The following is a 21,630-nucleotide window of genomic DNA, read 5'->3' as shown; positions in this document are numbered from 1 at the left end:
TCACTTTAATGGCAATGAAAAGGACCTATTAATTGCCATTTAAAGTAAAATTACTGAACCTAAACATACAAGCTTGATAAAAATGCTCATTTTAGAAGAAAATTTCAGACGGCACTTAAAGGCTTTTGCATCTGAAGTCTTCATTTGTACTTCTTGTCCAAAGTAAGTCTACTAAATGATTGAAATGCAATGCTCTAAAGTGTTCAAAAACATGTAAGAAAATATGTTATTAAATGTTCAAAACAAACTTGGTATTGCCATATATCCAAAAAGCTGGTACCGTGTAAGAAAAACAGTATTTCTATGGCAAAAACTTTTTAAGCTGGTGATACAAAAACATTTCCCTCCTTTAGAAATGGGGGACAAAAGACACACACTTTCAGCATTGCGTCTTGATTTGTTAATGAGGCCTCCCCCCTTTTCTATGGGTCTGAACCGGCGCCAGCAGAAAGCAGTGATCCGCCCTAGTCCCTCCTCAATCCTTTACATGGGACAGGAATAAACTTGCATATCCCACATTTATCCTGGGAAGAAAGTGTGAGAAAGTTTTTTTTTCTTCCCTCGCGGTGAAACTAAACTGTGCAGGGAGTGTTTGCTCCTTTTTTCTCTCAGAAGCACATTAATTTGAACTAGGAAATCTCTCTCTCTCTCTCAGTACCTGCGCGGATGGATAACAGGGGCGGGCGCTTTCCGTCCAGAGCGTGAGAAGTCATTCAGAAGAGCTCCTTCAGAGTCCCACGCGACAGTGACATCAGCGCACGCGCACGCTCACGCGCGCTACTAGCTGAGAATCAAGCAAGAGTTCCCACGAGCAGCAGCAGCAGCGACAAGAGACGCTCCTGAGAGAGATTGGGATTTATTTATTAATTAATAATACGGATATTTATTCTAACTCTTTTGCACTTTTTGGGAGGTTTAAAAGAAGACTTCAGGGGATCTATGAGAACTTCAGAAAGGATTTTAAAGAAGCTGTAACGCCGAGGCGGAGTTATGAACCGTTTCTTGGTGAAATTAACGCTACTGACGGCAGCATCGCTCGCGACGGTGTCACAAGGTATAAGATCAATGCAACAATAATAACGTTTTAAATGATATGCATGCAGTCATATGACTTTAATTTGATATTTCCAAACTGTTCTGTTTTGTTTTGCATGGAGAGGTGAATGCGTTTTGTTTTGAGCGTCACTTGTTGCATAAAATAGTCTGATATTGGGATAAATACAATGTTTATTTTGTGTGTATATATAATATAATGTATTTTTTTTTAATGTCACGTACTTTTTGATTATTTGCATGAAAAAAAGTGGCAATTTACCAGTTGTGTAAGTAAAAACCAACTCTCTCATAACTCTCTTTCTGATATGGGGTGTTTAATATATTGATATGCATTATTGTAATTCAGTGCAAGTTTATGGTTTTAGTCTATTTGGAGTGAGTTAGAACACATTTAACAGCTAGTCTGATATTGGGGTACATATAATGTTTATCTTGTATTTATAATATAATGTATTATTTTTTAATGTCAAGTACTTTTTTATTATTTGCATGAAAAAAAAAAAAGTGGCAATGTACCAGTTGTGTAAGTAAAAACCAACATACTCTCTCATAACTCTCTTTCTGATATGGGGTGTTTAATATATTGATATGCATTATTGTAATTCAGTGCAAGTTTATGGTTTTAGTCTATTTGGGGTGAATTAGAGAACAGCCGCCTGAGTTACAAAAATAGTTTCCAATTTATCTAAAATCTGTTTGATGAATTTGATGATTCACTAATGTAACTTTGGGGTAGTTTCTATTCTTGTTATTATGAGTATAACAGTAAAAGTAAAATCACAGATTCATTTCTTCACATCAAAGTTGAGTAACTTCAGAACTTTATGACAGTAGAAGTGCTTGATTTCTGAAGTTATTGTGGCTTTTTTTAGTGTTCAGGATTTTTTTGTCTGGTCCCTGATGTTGATTGAGTTGCATTGTGTTTGGAGTCTGGAGGAAAGCGATCTGTGAGTGAGTGAATGAATGAAGGGAGGAGGAGGAGGAGGGGGTTGTGCTGTTGTTCTCGTGCGCTGGTAAACAATGGCTCGAGACAGTGTTTTATGGGCTCGTGCTGGACTCTGATTCCTTTTGTCCGCGCGGCGTGGGCTCCGCAGCTGTCGCGCGCGCTCCCGTCAGGCGCGCGTGTGTCCCTAGAACCCCCCAACCCAACTCCCTCCCTCGTCCACACACACACGGGCCGCTCCACCAGGCCACGCTCCCGTAGAGGAACCGAGAGAAGACAGACAGGGGAAATGACACAACTAGACAGAAGGCACAGGAAACGAAACAGACGCTTATTAATGTTTAATCTTTCATATTTCAAGCCTGAGGGACACAAGTTAAGAAAGAGAGAAATTATGCAAACAAGAAGTTCTGTAGGCTATAGCAAATTGCATGGTACTTTGTGTTATTTACATGATACTTCAAAGATGACCAACAGCCACCTTAGGTTAGAATTTCTGGAAAGGTTATTTTTTATTACTTAACTTCCATTAGCCTACGTTTTATTAATAACATTTAATATTTAATAACTCGTGGACGAAGCATAGAAAACATGTACAACTTTAACTTGAACTGTTTAACTTTCATTGGCAATCTTGATGAAATAACTTAATGAATCTCTTTCCAATACCTACAAATGATTGAAAAACATTTTTTTTTTTTTTTTTTCCCAGTCAAATATTTGCTTAGTGTTTGAAATCCATTGTGCGTCCTAGTCTGTGCATAGAAGCTTGTTTGAATCATATGAAAAAGAATAAAGGAGAATTAGTATGAGTGGTGTAATCTATAATTAGGAGCAGTCTCAGGGTTTTGACTAAGAGCTTTGTCTCTAGACAGTCGTTACCAATTAAAGACGGCCTGCAGGCAGCTGGTTTCATTCAACAAGTGCACAACTGCAGTCCACGCTGACTGGCTTAGATGTGCTGTTAATCCCTAAAGTGTGATGTTGCACGCTCCTGCTAAAAAAATATTGTTTCCTTCCAATGTTGGACACATTTGGCTTAATAAAAAACATTGAATGCTTACTCAGACCCAAATGTGCACATCCCAACTGTGTCAGCTAAACTTAGTGTGATATATTAATACCGAAACGGGAAGGACTGTGTTTTGAGTTTAAACCCTTGTTAAAGGCTGACTGCCACACGGAGAGGGAATTGTTGAGAATGTGGAGGTATTTCCAGGCTCAGTGTTGGATAACTGGATTTTTCAGGATCTCTTTAGATGAATAGTCAAGAACCCCCCCTCTCCAGTCCTCCATCAAAGTCAGTTATTCACAGTCCAACAAAAGGCCAGTGGCTCTCCATCGGGGCCACAAAACAAAGGGCTCAGGGCTCTTTATTGATGTGTATAGGTGGCGAGGTTCTTTTGTAAGGAGTTAGCATGTGTGTTTGCATTGACAGGTGTGCTTTGGGTTGTACAGGTGGGTGGGTGAATGTTTGACCTGGTTTTCTGCAGGTGATTTTTGTGGTTTAGTTGATTGTTGGGATGCACTAACAGATGTTTGTGTTTGTTTAGGGCAAAGATGCTCAGAATACTGTCAGAATGGAGCAATATGTGAGCTCAAGCCGAGCGGAGAAGCATCATGCAGGTATGTTACAAAAACATTAAGCCATACTCTTAAAAATAAAGGTTTCGATTAGAAGCAAAAACGGTTTTAGAGTCTGATGTCATGCCTGAAGGTTCTTTATTGGAATCTAAGAACCTTGAAAATCAATGGAACCTTTCTATTGCCCTTATATAGAGGATAAAGATTCTTTATGTTATTAAAATGTTGTTCAAACTAAAAAAAGTTCACTGAAAGGTTCTTTGGAGAACCCAGAATGGTTCTTCTATGGCATCACTGTGAAACCCCCCCCTTTTGGAACCTTTATTTTCTAGAGTTTAGGAACTTTTTAGGAAAACCATCTATTCTCTGGTGCTAGAATCCAAAACATGGATCTGAAAAACCTATAATGAATCGAGAACTTCTTGAATCTCCAAAGAACCGTAACGCAAGTCTATATGCATCCAATAGTTCTTTGTCGACTATTGAAGATCCTTTTTATTTAAAAGAATGTAACATGCATAATATTGCATACACTGTAAATGATTTTTTGAGTTGGTTCTTTAGGTTATTAATATGTTGTTCACACTGAATAGAGGTTCTTTGGAGAACACAAAATGGTTCTATGGCATCAATGTGGAAAACCCCTGTTGGAAGAGTTTAGGAATCTTTCTAAGTTCTACAGAATGTTTTATTCTCTAGTTCTTTGGAAAACCATCTATTCTCTGTTGCTAGAATCCAAAACACGGATCTGAAAAACCTCAAATGAATCAAGAGCTTTTTGAATCTCCAAATAACCATATTGCAAGTCTATATGCATCCAGTAGAGTGTAATGATTTTTCAAGTTGATTCTTTAGGTTATTAAAATGTTGTTCACTCTAAAAAAGGATCTTTGGAGAACACAAAATGGTTCTTCTATGGCATCAATGTGGAAAACCTCCATTTGGAGCCTTTATTTTTTTAAGACTTAAGGGACCTTTTTAAGTTCCTAGAATCCAAAAAACAGAAAAACCTATAATGAATCAAGAACTTTATGAATCTCCCAAAAAAAAAACCTCAATATGCACCAAAGGTTCTTTGTTGACCATTGAAGAACCTTGAAGAGTTGTAAATAAAACAAGAAAATTAAGTATTTCTACTTAAATTTCCTATTTTATTCAACGTGTTACTTGCCATTTCTTTGTAATTATTTGTGAAATATAGTAGCAATTTTTAAAACTTTTTTTCAGTGTATATGCCTAGTTAAATGACAGTAAACAACAAGCAAAAAAGTGTGTGCATACCTGTGTATTTGTTTGAAAGCTGTGATCTACCACATTGAGATTCCATCTTTAGGACCAAACCCTTCTTAGCAACCAGACAAAGCCCTCAGCATCTTTCGAGTGTGTGTGTGCGCGCATGTGCGAACGTGCACGCGGCTATAGTCATTCTGTTTCAAACTTAGATAAAAGACCCCCCTACCAACCCCCCAGTAGTCCGTTGGTGCCCTGCTGCAGTGGGACGCTGCTTCTGTCAATGTCTATTCATGCCATTCAGCCCAACAGCTGGCCCTCACCTCCTATTGTCTCACACACACACACACTTAGCATGGAATAAAACTTGCATTTGTTCTTATAGGATGCACACACACTAAGATTTTTCCATCAAAATCAGATTTTGTTTTAAATTGTTTCTTTTTTTGGTCTTTTTTGCTTTTATCTATGTTCTTAGACTCTCTGGAGGCTCGTCTGTATGTGTGTGAATGGTGTCTTTTTTGGAGGGCAGATGGCGGAGGGGGTAATAAGATTGCAGGAACTCATGAGAAAGGCCTCAGTGTGTGTTTGAGAGGCTTTAAAGGGGGGAAATTTAAAAGCAAACAAGTGTGTGAGACTGTTAGCCGGCAGCCGCATTTTCGTTTTTCCTATCTAGGAAAAGATTGCCATCTCCTGTGTCACTTTTACCCTTTCAAAGGTCAAAATAAAATACTGTGTTGATTGTGAGGGAGTTCTGGATGGTTGCTAGGTGGTTCCTAGATTATTATAGATGGTTGATATGATTTTCCCCCCATTTTGATGAAAACATGCATTTTTGTCTTTGCATAAGTTGCTGGCATTATGCTAGGGAGTTCTGGATGGTTGCTATATTTTTTTCCCTTTTTTTTTGATGAAAACGCAAGTGTTTGTGCAAAAGTTGTTGCTATTATCATCTGAGTGGTTGCTAGGGTGTGGATGGTTCCTAGGTCTTTATTGGCATCTATGGTTCCATTTAAGAACCTTTAACATCCATGGAATCTTTCCATTCCACAAAAGGTTCTTTATAGTGAACATGTTCTTCACACTGAGTAAAACATGTTCTTTTAAGAACTGTTTGATTAAAGGTTCTTTGGCGAGCCAAACTTCTATGGCATCACTCTGAAAACCCCATTTTATAACTTTTATTTTTAAGAATGTGTGTTTGCTTATTGGTCTGATGTTCTTATATGTCTACACTCGAAAAAATAATGTGTTGGCTCAATAAAAAAAGAATTTACGCAACAATTTGCGTCAATTTTGAGTTATGAAAACTTTGAGTGAATTTGTTTAACCAACAAGCTACATTGAGTTAGAGGAACTTAATAATTTGTAGCATAAACGCAAATTTTTAAGTTGATTACTCAAAAATATTAAGTTGCTCCAACTACCAGAGTTGTAGCCCTGGAAGCAGTTAATCTTATTTATTTCCGTTCAAATCCACAGCTATAATAACACATGCTATCATAATTATTTAACATGTATATTTAATGAACAGGTAAGGTATTACTCGTCACTGGCATTAACACAGTCATTGTTTATAGAGTTTACCTTCATGTATCTAGTCTTAAACACAATGGCAACCAAAAAAACTCTTTTAAATGTCAAACATAACAGCATTAAACACTAACAGGTCTTTCCCTTCACTAAAAACAAATAAATTACTTAATTTCAACATTTATTCTCCCTATTCAGTCCTATGCAAAGCATGCTGGGAACTAGAAATCCACTGCCTAATTTCTGAAGTTATCAAGATGATTTTAATGAAGTTACTATAACCTAATTTAAAAAAAAAGCCAATCAACGCAGAAGTTTGAGTTTAAATTACAGACGATATTAAGTTGATGTAATGATCAACATTATTGTGTCAACAGAACTCTACAAAATAATGTTTGCAACTTAAAAGGTTTGATTAAATCATTAAATTAGAATTTTTAACATGCAACCATGCATTTATTTGAGTTGTGGTAACCGGACCTCTGAATAACTGAGCTCAGATCATTTGTTCAGTGCAAATCGAAGGGATTTTTTCACCTGTTTCATCACCCACAACAAGCCACACAATTTGAAGCGTCATTCACACATGTATCACCATTTAATATACCTTTCGAGTTTATTACCCGGAGTATGAGCAATAATAACAGTCATAATTGCCTCAGCAAATGAATGAATCTGTTTAGCAAAGAAGAAAGGAAGAGAGAGATTTCATCTCTCATTGTGGGGACTGTTGAGTTGCAGCTTGAGCACACATTCAGTGCACATTCTGAACATCCTGTTGTGATGACCCCGTCAATAAACAGGAAGAGCAGAGATATTTTTGATCCCTTTTTTCTCCCAGAAATATCTCATCTGATCTTTGACGCCTTTCCTGTGTGGTCCGATTCTCAACCTTGGAAATTGTTTGTAAATCGCCAGTGTTTGTTAGGTCGTACGCATGTGGGGATTTCTCTGACTTGTTGCATCTGAATTAAGGTCAGCGCTGCGTGAAATTGTTAGTTCACATGAACTTCTGACATTTAGTGAGAGGATGTCCTACTTTGCGTTGAGTTAAATGTTCCTGTAATGATCTTTGATGACACAGACTCATTCAAAGCAAATAATCTTCATGCGAAGGGGTGAAACTCTGACAGTCTCTGATTGATACTAGATTACATACTTATTCTATTCTAGGAAACCTGACCTTTTTGGGTGATGCCATATTAAAACCACTTATTTCAAGTATTTTTAGGTGTGGTCAGAGTTATGGGGGTGTTATGGATAAGCTAAGTCTCTTCAGGCGTGGTTATGTATGTGCAACAGTATTATTGTTATCAAAACTAATTAAAAATCACTTTCATTAATTGAAATTAAACAAATATTAGATGAAAAACTTAAGCTTAAACTTAAACAAAAATTAGAAATGTTGCCTTTGCAGCTAACTTAAGTGTAAGTTGAAAAAAATTGATAAAAACAATACCTAATTCAAAATATTAATGCATTTAATGCTGTCAAATCGATTAATCGCATCTAACACAAAAGTTTGTATTTACGTGGAGATGCACGATACTAAATTTCTCCACTGATACGGAAACTGATTATTCAGAGTGATATCTGCTGATACCGATAATTTGGGGGTTCTGCCTTTTATACCTTCTTTTAAATTAATTATTATTTCATTACAAAGAAATGCAAATAACTTTATTCTCTCCATTTCATCAACTTGTTTTAGAGTAACTGCATCAGTTATAAACAAACACATTACTCAAATTAATATTAACAAACATTAACTAAATTCTGAAGATTAAATTAATATTTCTTAACTTTCTGAATGTTATTACAGTTAATATTGAACATCAAACTGGTTTATTAGCATTTTCTTTACACAAAGCCTAAATGCAGTGCATTTTTCTGCCCTCTTTTGATTTGCTGGATATATATATGCCCTGACTATCGGCTGTTTTTAAACTATAACGATAACCAATAGTGTGAAAATTTCATGCAATTCCATGCTTTTCCACATTTTTGGGCTTCGTTTTACTTTGTGCTTTAGTGTTGTGTGTGAATGCATTTGCAGAATGTGTCATAATGCAATTCATAATGCAACAAGGTCCATGTGTGTTTTGTTAGTTTTTAGGTTTATGAACATCATAAAGTGTTCTTTGAACATTCCAAAACACCTGACATCAGTTCTGGAACTTTTGGAATGCTGGAGGGTGGGAAGTTAATTGGAAGCATGGAATCAGAATTCCAGAGTTGTCATTTGAATCCTGCAATGCTTTATGACCTTCTATCGCTGGTTGTGGTTGGATTGGTGACAGCATCATAATTATGAGGTCAGAATCTAATATATGTGTGTTTTAAATGCAGCATCACTGGACATGTGTGATCATCTGGTGATGTTGTGCATAACCAGAGCTATTTGTGGAATGAAACACAGTGTGTGTGTGTGTGTGTGTGTGCAGGACTGTTGCGATGACCGTAAGTTTCTAAATTTGACCTTCCACCAAAACCATGTGAAACTGCTTGTGTCTGTAAGCATGACACAAACCTTTTATTGAGTAACTTCTGCATTCTAATATTTCACTTAAACTCGCACTTTCATGTCATGAGACTAGTTAGTTTCTAATGTGTGGTTTTGCACGCAAGGTTTGTGGTTTAGAGACGTGCTGTCCTGCGTTCCTCGTCCCTGAACTGAAAACGTGTGTGTGAATGTAAACTTATAGCAACACAGGTCAAAATCGACACTCAGTAAGCTCTGAGAAATCATGATGGAGCTGTTTTTTGATGTATGTGAAGTGAGCGACTAAGAACAGATTAATGACTGTTATTTTTGTTTTGAAACCTTATTGTGAAGTGTTACTGATATATAATATTTGAAAAGTTCACCACCTGTAGTGGTCGCTAATATATAAACACTCAAATTGTCCCCAACGTCTCGTGTTTGCCAAGGTGTGAACTGTAAGAACCCAGCGCTGAGGGCCAGACGGAGAAAACGAAAGTTTGTTGTTTTGATTCACACTCAGGGGCAGGAAGTCTGCGGTGTGAACACACACACACACACCCACTTGCACAGAAGGCCGCGGCAGCAGCAGATGGTAGACCAGCCCACTGGAATGGGGGGGTTTGTAGCCTGCAGTCACAAATGTGCTCAGGGGTCACAGGTCACCGCAGCATCTGTTCAGAGTCGAATCTCACACGCACTCCTGCTCTCGGACCTGTTGCCACGACGGGCTGCAGATGACTTCTGCTGCCGTCTCTGGGGACAAAGAGCGACTGCGTTTAATGCCTCAAGTAAACTCACACACTCCTCTGCGCCTGCAAGTGTTTGCACTGGGATGTCTTCATTATTAAACTACTGCATGTGAATTTGCAGTTGTATTGTGACTACGGCTACTAATTAACATGTTAACTAAATGTGTTGAATAATTTTCTACATGTATTTTTAAAATATTGATATTTTTGATATATATAATATATAATCGTGCTGTCAAATTGATTCATTGTGATTAATCACATCTAACATAAAAGTTTGCAAATAGTGTATACACATGCATACGCATATATTTACAAACTTTTATGTTAGATGTGATCAATTGACAGCACTAATAAATGTATTTCTATTAATTTCATTAAAAAAAACATAATTAAAACATAAAACTACATACAATATTAATACCTTTAAAAATGAACGTAATATTACATTTATGTAGGTATATAACAATATACATATTTTTGTTTTCATTTATTTTATTTTGCTTTTAATGAGCAGTGAATTAGTTCATGCAATGCACTACATTTTGAAACTAAATTTTATATATTTAGAGCCAAACTTCAGCAAATAAAACGTTTTTTTTTTCCATTGCAAATTTGAAATTTAAGTATCATTAAGCACAAGTAATTTAATATATCTACAGTGATACGTTTAATAAAGACAAACGAATAAATAAAAATGATAAATATCAATGAGAACAAATCATGTCAATCAATATTCTGTGCAGATAAAAGTGAGATATCGCACACCAGGAGTTTGGGGGGGCAGAGTTTTCTCTTGGGAGCTGCCTTAGTGACCTTATGCCACTCGCCATGGCAACAGGCTTTGGGGGAGGGACTGAGTACAGTGGGAGGGGCCTGCAGCACAGCTGCCCTTATTTATGCACACCTGCTGCAGCACACAAACACACACTTGCATGAATAAATGCACTGTATTTACTACATCTTTCTTTTAAGTTCACATTTTGAAGTTTGCTTTAGTGGCTGTTGAAGAAAGTGTGCAAATGTGTCATTTGTATGTGTCCATATGAGAGAGAGAGAGCATGTGACACTGTGTGTGTGTTCTTGTGGTTCCTGAACGCCTTGAGGAATTTAGATGAGTTAGAACAGTGTCTTTCTTTCACACACTGTTTGTACGTGCGCACACACACGCACACACACACACACACACACACAAACACACAAACATACATTTACTCAGCCAACTAAATGAGAACATATCATAGACTTCTGCTGTTTTTGTATAAAACAAATTACCATGACCTGAAGCCTAAAAGGAAACATTTGCATTTATTAATAAATAAATAAATATATATAAAAATGAATATAAATGCATATATAAATATAAATGCATTAATAAATAAACCTAAATTAACCATAACCTTAACCCTAAAAAATTGCATTTCTAGAATTAAAAAATTAATAAAAAAAAATAAAATGCATACATACATGCATACATAAAAATGAATATAAATATATATAAATATAAATGCTTTAATAAACCTAACCATATAAAAACAAATTAAAATGCATATAAATATGAATAAATAAATAATAATAAAAAAATAAATACATACAGTATATAAATATAAATACACTCATAAATATGAATATACATAAATAGATATAAAAAGCATTTCTAGCATTAAAAAATATGCATTTATAAATTCCAACGTTTCACTTGGAGGCTTTGTCATATTTTGTCATACGGTTATTCTCAAACTATTAAGTAATAATAATATAATGTGTGTGTTTTGTGTTTCTTTAGGTGTCCTGCAGACTTCGTTGGCCCCCAATGTCAGTTTGCGAACCCGTGCAGCCCGTCGCCGTGTCGTAACGGAGGTGTTTGCAGCGCACGGACGCAGGGGAATGACGTGGAGGTGACCTGCGACTGCGTCTTAGGATACAGTGATCCGCTCTGTCTGACACCCGTCAATCATGCCTGTATGAGCTCCCCGTGCCGTAACGGAGGCACCTGCTCTCTGCTCACGCTCGACACCTTTACCTGCCGCTGCCCACCTGGATGGTCAGGTATGACCATCACACACATACATCACCCAGAATAGATGCTCTTCCTTGCGGGTTGGAAGATAAGTTAACCTCTGTTTTTCCCTTTATGTGCATAGGTAAAACGTGCCAACAGGCCGACCCGTGTGCGTCAAACCCCTGTGCCAATGGCGGACAGTGTTCAGCATTCGACTCGCATTACATCTGCACCTGCCCTCCTAACTTCCACGGCCAGACGTGTCGGCAAGACGTGAACGAATGCGCTATCTCTCCCTCCCCCTGTCGTAACGGAGGCACCTGTATAAACGAGGTGGGCTCGTACTTCTGCCGGTGCCCACCTGAGTACGCTGGCACACACTGCGAGCGCCTGTACCACCCGTGCCACCCCTCGCCCTGCAGGAACGGAGGGACCTGCTTACAGACCAGCGACACCACCTATGCCTGCACTTGTCTGTCAGGTAGGTGTGCTTATTTGTGTGTCAAGTTTGGCATCATTATTTTTGGAGGGATTAACTAAAATATTTTTCTGAAAATATATATTTATTATGCATTTATTTGAAAATGCATATTTCCAAAATACAGCGAAAAAACAGTAATATTGTGAAATATTTTTAAAGTTTAAAATAACTGTTTTCTATTTGAATTTGTTTGAAAATATAATTTATTCCTGTGATCAAAGCTGAATTTTCAGCATCATTACTCCAGTCTTCAGTGTCACATGATCCTTCAGAAATCATTCTAATATGATGCATTTTCTTCAGGATTCTTTGATGAATAGAAAGTTCAATAGAACATTTATCTAAAGCATTATATTTCAACATTATAAATGCCTTTACTGTCACTTTTGATCAATTTAATGCATCCTTACGAGTAAAAGTATTCATTTATTTTATTTCTTGAAAAAAAGAGAGATAAATTAAAAAAAAATTCTTATCTAATTTACTTTACATTTCAGTGTGATTAATTTTATGGACATAATTTCTACATCAGTTGCATTTCATTTAAGCCAACAAAACTTTAATAGATTTTAAAACCATATATAAATATAATATAACAATATAATAGTTAAAAAAAAGAATGAATGAATAAAAAATACATACATAAATAAAAATGAATATAAATAAATATAAATGCATTAATAAATATGATATATATATATATATATATATATATATATATATATATATATATATATAAATGCTTTAATAAACCTAACCATAACCCTAACCTTAACTGTAAAAAAATTCTAGAATATAAATACATAAATATTAACATAAATAAATATATATATATGTAGATATATTCCAGTTTTATATATATATATATATATATATATATATATATATATAATATAATATAATATAATATAATATAATATAATATAATATAATATAATATATATGCAAATGCATATAAATAAACCTAACAAAAATCCTACCTTTAACCCTAAATGAAAACATTTGCATTTCTATAATTAAAAAAAATTGAAAAAAGTAAACATAAAACAAATAAAAATAAATGCATACAAATATGAATGAATAAAAATAAAAAAACATAAAAATGAATATAAATACGTATATAAATATAAATTTTAATGCATTATCCATTTAAAAATGTTACTTTACATTTCAGTTTAATTAATTTTACGGACATCATTTCTACTTGCAGTTGCATTTCATTCCAGCCTACGAAAGTTAGTTTTTAAAACCATATATAAATACAATAAAACAATATAAACAGTAATGGTAATGTTTTTAAAACAACAGCTTTTGTCTTAGCAAACGCTAATAACCCTGCATGTGCTCAGTTACTCATTAACAGCTTGTCAGTCTTGCATGAAATGCGGTGCTTTTTTGTTGTAGTTTATATGTAATCCCAATGAGTGACCTAGATGATTCAGTTACTCACTCAAGCACATAAACACAGTCCGTATATGGCCTCAGACTCTTTGATGTGTATTGAATGTGAATCATTTGTCTCTCTCAGGGTTCACAGGTCAAACGTGCGAGCATAACGTTGACGACTGCACTCAGCATGCCTGTGAGAATGGAGGCAGGTGTATAGACGGCGTCAATACGTACAACTGCCATTGCGACAAACACTGGACCGGTACTACTTTTGTGTACTTTAAAATAATAATAATAATAATAATAATACAATGAAATAAAATATTTTGCCTCACCTTACGTTTGACCTCTGACCCCTTCTTTCTTCAGGTCAGTACTGTACGGATGACGTAGACGAGTGCGAACTCTCGCCTAACGCTTGTCAGAACGGAGGAACGTGTCACAACACCATCGGCGGGTTCCATTGTGTGTGCGTGAACGGATGGACGGGCGACGACTGCAGCGAGAACATCGACGACTGCGCCAGCGCTGCGTGTTCCCAGGGTGCCACCTGCCACGATCGAGTTGCCTCTTTCTTCTGCGAGTGTCCACATGGCCGCACAGGTACATTTGTTTATGCATTTCCATTTTTTGGACCTTCTTTATTTTACCCAGCAGTGTTATTTTAGTATTATTTATATTCTATTATAGTTTGAGCTGCACGATTAATCGTTAAAAGATTGCGATCTCGAACACCCACGCAATCTTATTCCTAAAGGACAACAATTCGTCTGTGTCTATTAAACCTTTGACAAAATCACACCAGACAAACATTCTTTTCAGTGACATAGTGTCATTATTTCTGTCTTATAATAATTCAAATGATCACAGAAGTAATGGGATAAAAGTTTTATAGTTCAGATATAAACACTGATGTCTATGGTAGCAGTCAAAATAGAGCTATTTATTCTGTAATATATTTATTCAGTAATGAAACATCAAGTCTTTATGAGTGAGTCATTGAATCATTCATTCAAGAGATTTGTTCAGTATCGCTGATTTATTCAGTAATGAAACAAGTGGTCTTTTTGAGTGAGTCATTGAATCATTCAGGAGATTCGTTCAAAACCGCTGATTCATCCAGTAATGAAACAAGTGAAGTCTTTATGAGGGAGTCATTGAATCATTAATTCAAGAGATTTGTTCAGAATCGCTGATTTATTCAGTAATGAAACAAGTGAAGTCTTTATGAGTGAGTCATTGAATCATTCAGGAGATTTGTTCAAAACCGCTGATTCATCCAGTAATGAAACAAGTGAAGTCTTTATGAGTGAGTCATTGAATCATTCATTCAAAACATTTTTTTAAATATTCATTTTAATTAAGTAAACATTTTTAAATAGACTAAAGCAATTAATTTTTTGTCATATCCTCTAGTAATTTACATTATTTTATTTAGTCTCTTCAGAATCGCGATATTCTGAAGAGAGAATCTCAATTTATCCAGAATCGTGGAGTTCTTATAGTATTTATTTGTATTTTGAATTAGCTTTTATTCGTTTTAATTTTATTATTTATATACTATTATAGTATTTATTACTTTATTATAGTACTTATTATTAAGTTTTTATTTTATTTCAGTTACCAAAGATGATCTTTAATAGTTTTAGCTAACAATAACGACACTGTTACCCACAGGTCTTCTGTGTCACCTCGATGACGCCTGCATCAGTAATCCATGTCAGAAGGGCTCAAACTGCGACACAAACCCGGTGAGCGGAAAAGCCATCTGCACCTGTCCGCCCGGGTACACAGGATCAGCCTGCAACCAAGACATTGACGAGTGCTCGCTCGGTAAGAGTCGCATATGATTGGTTAGAAAGAATTTTAGACGCTGTATGATTGTTGCATTACAATGTTTGCGACTGATGCATTTCAGGTGCAAACCCATGCGAGCATGGCGGACGGTGTCTCAACACTAAAGGCTCCTTCCAGTGCAAGTGTCTCCAGGGTTATGAAGGCCCGCGCTGCGAAATGGACGTTAATGAATGCAAGTCTAACCCCTGCCAGAATGACGCCACCTGCCTCGACCAAATTGGTGGATTCCACTGCATCTGCATGCCAGGTATGTGTCTTTAACCATTTACCTGCATCAAAAGCACGTCACTACTGTTGACTGACTGATGGTTTTGATGTGTAGGTTACGAGGGTGTGTTTTGTCAAATAAACACTGACGATTGTGCATCACAGCCTTGCCTCAACAATGGAAAATGCATTGACAAAATCAACTCGTTCCACTGCGACTGCCCCAAAGGTAACTACATAATTTTCAGAGATCTAATCATAAGAACTAGGTTGGGTCTTTTTATAATGTGCATTGTTGATGAGCAATCAAACTAAACATTGCATGCTTTTTATTTCCCTCCAGGGTTCTCTGGGAATTTATGTCAGGTGGATGTGGATGAGTGCGCAAGCACGCCGTGTAAAAACGGCGCTAAGTGCACAGACGGACCGAACAAATACACCTGCGAATGCACTCCAGGTACACCTTTTCCCAGTCTTAAGGCCCGTTCACACCAAGAACGATAACGATAAAGATATAGTTTTAAAAATCGTTCTAAATATAAAAGAACAGCACTGTCCACACCACAGCTATAACGATTTAGAGAAACGATATCTGGATCACTTTCAGAACATTTTTTTTTTTTCCAGCTGTTGAACGATAAAACACTGACAGCCAATCAGAATCTATTCTAATTTAACGGCTCACGCAATTAAAATGGCAGACGACATTGCGGAGAAGTTAATCGCCGAGGTCCAGAAACATCCACTACTGTTTGACCCCTTTTCAAGAATACTTTAAAGTAAATGGATCTATGGAAAACAATCGGTCATATCCTAAAAATATATAGTGAGAAGCATTAATGACAACATTGTCTTGCTTCCTTTGAAGTTGCAGTGAAAAAGACTAGGCATTGTTTTTATTCCACTATATTGACTTCGTCAGGTAAATTCACTGTTAGATTAGATCGATTACACTAGCTACTCACTCCTAACATAGCATACTGAGGACATCTGCTGGTGTAAATGCAACAAGAACAGCAAAAACATGTTGTACACACTTTGAAACCTCAGCACGTGAGCTTACAATAAACAGACCATTATCGTTTGTTGGTGTGAACGCAAATATAGTTATTGTTTTTTGGCCACTGTGTACATTTAAAAAAAATTCCATATGCAAATTACCTGTATAATGATTGGCTATCCTCTTAGAATAGGAAATGAGTGTCAAAATGAGTGTCAAATGTGGGTTTTCAAATGCCCATCTGCAGGTTTTGCTGGCGCTCACTGCGAGTTGGACATCAACGAGTGTGTGTCGAGCCCTTGTCATTACGGCGTGTGTAGGGACGGCGTGGCCGCTTTCACCTGTGACTGTCGCCCTGGATACACCGGCCGCCTGTGCGAGACCAACATAAACGAGTGCTTGAGCCAACCATGCCGAAACGGAGGCACCTGTCAGGACAGAGAGAACTCGTACACCTGTACCTGCCCTAAAGGAACCACGGGTAACGCACGCACACACACAAAAACTCATGCGAAGTATGACAGTGAGTACGTGATGTGACACAGTTATCATGTCGTGATTGTCTCCGCAGGTGTGAATTGTGAGATAAACATCGACGACTGCAAGAGTAAACCATGTGACTATGGAAAGTGCATCGACAAGATCAACGGCTACGAGTGTGTGTGTGAACCCGGATACACAGGTGAGTCAGTGCAGCATCTGTGTGTGTGTGAGTGTGAGAACAGGTGGCCAGCGAAGTGCAGAGCTTGTGTATCAGATAACAGATATGACTTAGGACAGAGACTGCCTTTCCCAACTGGGACGCACACACAGGTGTGCTTTACATTAATGCTACGGCCTGACTGATCACAAGAGTGACCCTTTTAATGTTGTATTTAAGGAGAAAGGTACAATAGGCCTTGCTAAACCGTGAATATAGTCATGGCTAAAGGGCGGCAGGAGTATTTTCACAATTTAGCAAAGCCTTGAGTGCCTTATTGTCTTTAGTTAACCTTTTCTATACATAATACAAACATTAAGGACTATGGAAGCTTGTTTCTGACACTAAATAAAAAAAATTAAAAAGGTAATTGCGACTTTTTATCTCACAATTTTGACTTTTTTCTCACAGTGGCGAGTTTATATCTCACAATTCTGACGTTTTTCTCAGAATTGCGAGATTTAAACTCACTATTGTGAGTTACAATGTCAGAATTGCAAGTTATAAAGTCAGAATTGCGATATAAAATTGCAACTATATTTCGCAATTCTGACTTTATAACTCGCAATTCTGAGTTTAAATCTCACAATTCTGAAAAAAAGTTAGAATTGTGAGATAAAAAGTCGCAAATGCGAGGAAAAAAGTAAGAATTGTGAGATAAAAAGTCTCAATTAACTTTTTTTTTTATTATTGCATTGTGGAAACAAGCTTCCATTAAGGCCACAATCACATTTGATTTTGAAAAACAAGTCAAATTCGTTACCTTGTAAAAAGTTTTTCAACCTCAATTTAACAACTTTTTTGACTAAAATAGCATTGACATCTACACATTTTTTGTCCCAATACTGTCATACATAAGAACATTAAGGACACATTGTCATTGCAACTTTATTTTATTTAATTTCCCACAATCCTTTATTCCATATAAGAAGGGGAGGGCACTTCACTTTTCAACCTCAATTTTACAACTTTTTCTATTAAAATATCACTGAATGCAAAGCTGAAACAGCATGATTTCCCATTTTGTGCTGTATTTTGTGTATATAGATTATTTAGCATGGGCTTAAATGCCTCATTGTTAATGAAAATTAATTAAAAAACAGTCCCTGGAATGTAAACCAAGGTTAATAGTTGGCAGTCTGTGGTTGTTGAGCTGTAGCTAGGTGAACAGGTGTCTTTTAGCATCACTGAACCCTTTTTGAGCAGTACTATATGTATTACAGTAAGTATTACACTCAGTATAGCGTGTGTGTGAGAGAGAGAGAGAGAGAGAAACTGCAATAAAGTCCCATTGTTGCAAGAGAATCAAGCAGTTACCCATTACCCTACAGAGGAGGGTTTTGTGTGTGTGTGTTGAGGGGGTAATTGTTGTTCGGCCGTGTGTGAAATAGGGTCTGTCCTTTTGTATCTGCAAACAACCCTCTGTAGGACCTGCCCTCCCCCCAGCGAGTGTGTGAGGGGTGTGTGAGCGGGTCTGAAAGATGGAAAGAAAGGACGAATGAAAGAGCACAAGAGGGTGGAGGAAATCCTTTGTGCGTTTGGAGCAGGGCTGGAGATTTGGGATGGGGGCCCACACACACACACACACAGAGAAAGGCAGACAAAGAACAAGAGGTCAAAACACATCTGAGTCCCAAGGAAAATTCCTTTACTATTGCATTTTACATGCATTTTAACATATTGATAGTTTTAAGTTTCAAACTTCTGGTTAGATCACTGTAAGACTCTTTAGAGAGAATCATCTGATAAACAAGATGGTCAATTAGGAAAATGATTGACAGGATTTGTCCACACATATGAATATATGGCCTTTAAGTTGCTTATTATTATTAAGATAATGTGATATTCACAACTTAACATCAATCGAACCACCTTTACCATCTTAAACGAGATCAAAATTGGTTGTATTTTTCAAGTTTCCTCAATTTCTCAGTGTCAATTCTGCTGATGTAACTAAGGCCTGTAACTATTTTTGAGAAAATGCATACTTTTTTTCAGCAAGGACACATTAAATTGATCGAAAATGACAATTCTAGTGTTGCAAAAGATTTCTATTTCAAATAAATGCTTGCATGCATCAGTTTCCAAAAAATGAACTGTTGTCAACACTGATAATAATCAGAAATGTTTCTTGAGCAGCAAATCATCATATTAGAATGATTTCTGAAGGATCATGTGACACTGAAGACTGGAGTAATGATGCTGAAAATTCAGCTTTGATCACAATAATAACATGTTACAATAGAAAACAGGTTTTTTAAATGGTAATATTTCACAATATTCCACTTGTGCGCACTTTTCACAATCAAATCAAGCCCATTCTGTGTTATTTGACACTGAATGTTCAGTTTTACTATTAAAACTTTTACACACTATTTTAATACATACTGTTTTTCCTCACAGGCTCAATGTGCAACATCAACATTGACGACTGCGCGTTAAACCCCTGTCATAACGGCGGCACCTGCATCGACGGGGTCAACACCTTCACCTGCCTCTGTCCGGAGGGTTTCCGTGACGCCACCTGCCTGTCTCAACACAACGAGTGTTCCAGCAACCCCTGTATCCACGGCAACTGCCTGGACCAGATCAACAGCTACACATGCATGTGCGAGGCCGGCTGGATGGGACGCAACTGCGACATCAACATCAACGAGTGTTTGTCCAATCCGTGCGTGAACGGAGGCACCTGTAAGGACATGACCAGTGGCTACGTGTGCACCTGCAGAGCTGGCTTCAGCGGTGAGACACTGTCCCAGATATTATGGCTGTGTCCCAACTCGTACTCTGTGCTTCCTAATAGTATGCTAGATCAGTTCTAATGCATTTGCATACTATTTACAGTGGATTTTCAAAGTATGCATGCTTTTTAGGCTGATATTGCCCACAGTCCTGTGCACTGCATAAGAGGAAGAGTTGTGACCGTTCACTTTCAATCTTTTTCTACTAACAATGGCATTGAACGTGAAACGGCAGTTTTTAGTTGTTTGAACCTAAAGGTTTAGTAAGGTATCTATCTGTCATTCGTTCATTCATTCTATCTATCGTTTGTTCTTTCTATCGTTCGTTTGTTCTATCATTCTATCTATCGTTCATAATTCTATCTATCCTTCTATCATTTGTTCGTTCATTCTTTCTATTGTTCTATCTTTCGTTCGTTCATTCAATCTTGTTTGTTTGTTTGTTTGTTTGTTCGTTCATTCTATCTAGTGTTCGTTCTACTGTTCATTCTATCTTTTTATCTATCTATTGTTCTATCTATCGTTTGTACGTTTGTTTGTTCGTTCTATCTATTGGTCATTCATTCTATCTAGTGTTCATTCTACTATTCGTTCGGTCTATCGTTTTATCTATCGTTCTGTCTATCGTTTGTTTGTTCATTCGTTCTATCTATCGTTCATAATTCTATCTAATGTTCATTCTATCTACCTATCATTCTATCTATCCTTCTATCATTTGTTCGTTCATTCTATTGTTCATACATTTGTTTGTTTGTTCTATCGTTCATTATTTCATTCTATCTTGTTCATTCTATCTATCATTCGTACGTTTGTTTGTTCTATCGTTCATTAGTTCATTCTATCTCGTTCATTCTATCATTTGTACGTTTGTTTGTTCATTCTATCTATCATTCATTCATTCTATCTAGTGTTTGTTCTACCGTTCATTCTGTCTATCGTTTTATCTATCTATCTATCTATCTATTGTTCTATCTATCGTTCTATCTATCTTTCTATCTTTCATTCGTTCATCCGTTCTATCTATCATTCTATCTATTGTTCTATCTTTCGTTCATTCATCTGTTCTATCTTATCGTTTGTATGTGTTTGTTCATTCTATCTAGTGTTTGTTCTACTGTTCATTCTATCGTTTTATCTATTCTATCTATCTATCGTTCTATCTTTCATTCGTTCATCCGTTCTATCATTCTATCTTTCGTTCATTCATCCGTTCTATCTATCGTTTGTATGTTTGTTTGTTCGTTCTATCTATCGTTCATTCTATCTAGTGTTTGTTCTACTATTCGTTCGGTCTATCGTTTTATCTATCTATCGTTCTGTCTATCTATCGTTCTATCTATCTATCGTTCTGTCTATCTATCGTTCTGTCTATCTATCTCTCTATCTATCTATCGTTCTGTCTATCTATCGTTCTATCTATCGTTCTGTCTATCTATCATTCTATCTATCGTTCTATCTATCTATCGTTCTGTCTATCGATAGTTTTATCTATCTGTCTATCGTTCTGTCTATCTATCGCTCTGTCTATCTATCTATCATTCTGTCTATTGATCGTTTTATCTATCGTTCTATCTATCGTTCTGTCTATCTATCGTTCTGTCTATCTATCGTTCTGTCTATCTATCTATCGTTCTGTCTATCATTCTATCTATCTATCGTTCTATCTATTGTTC

At 36.6% G+C, this 21,630-nt stretch overlaps 1 protein-coding gene across 1 annotated transcript in view; it reads left to right on the top strand.

Annotated features, from left to right (window-relative positions):
• Window positions 1-575: 575 nt before the first annotated feature.
• The window catches only part of notch1a (notch receptor 1a), a 34,952-nt gene continuing 13,897 nt past the window's right edge, over window positions 576-21,630 (top strand). Inside the window, exons 1-13 of the mRNA XM_048165512.1 lie at window positions 576-1,054; window positions 3,553-3,625; window positions 11,367-11,629; window positions 11,725-12,063; window positions 13,592-13,714; window positions 13,822-14,055; window positions 15,130-15,285; window positions 15,371-15,556; window positions 15,632-15,745; window positions 15,860-15,973; window positions 16,764-16,997; window positions 17,088-17,198; window positions 19,620-19,958. Coding sequence (XP_048021469.1) covers window positions 991-1,054; window positions 3,553-3,625; window positions 11,367-11,629; window positions 11,725-12,063; window positions 13,592-13,714; window positions 13,822-14,055; window positions 15,130-15,285; window positions 15,371-15,556; window positions 15,632-15,745; window positions 15,860-15,973; window positions 16,764-16,997; window positions 17,088-17,198; window positions 19,620-19,958 — 2,350 coding nt within the window. The 5' untranslated portion in view covers window positions 576-990. The remainder of the gene's footprint in view (window positions 1,055-3,552; window positions 3,626-11,366; window positions 11,630-11,724; window positions 12,064-13,591; window positions 13,715-13,821; window positions 14,056-15,129; window positions 15,286-15,370; window positions 15,557-15,631; window positions 15,746-15,859; window positions 15,974-16,763; window positions 16,998-17,087; window positions 17,199-19,619; window positions 19,959-21,630) is intronic.

This window comes from Megalobrama amblycephala, linkage group LG18 (genome assembly GCF_018812025.1).
Source record: "Megalobrama amblycephala isolate DHTTF-2021 linkage group LG18, ASM1881202v1, whole genome shotgun sequence".
NCBI classification, from domain to species: Eukaryota; Metazoa; Chordata; class Actinopteri; order Cypriniformes; family Xenocyprididae; genus Megalobrama; species Megalobrama amblycephala.
This window is presented reverse-complemented; position numbering and strand designations above follow the sequence as displayed.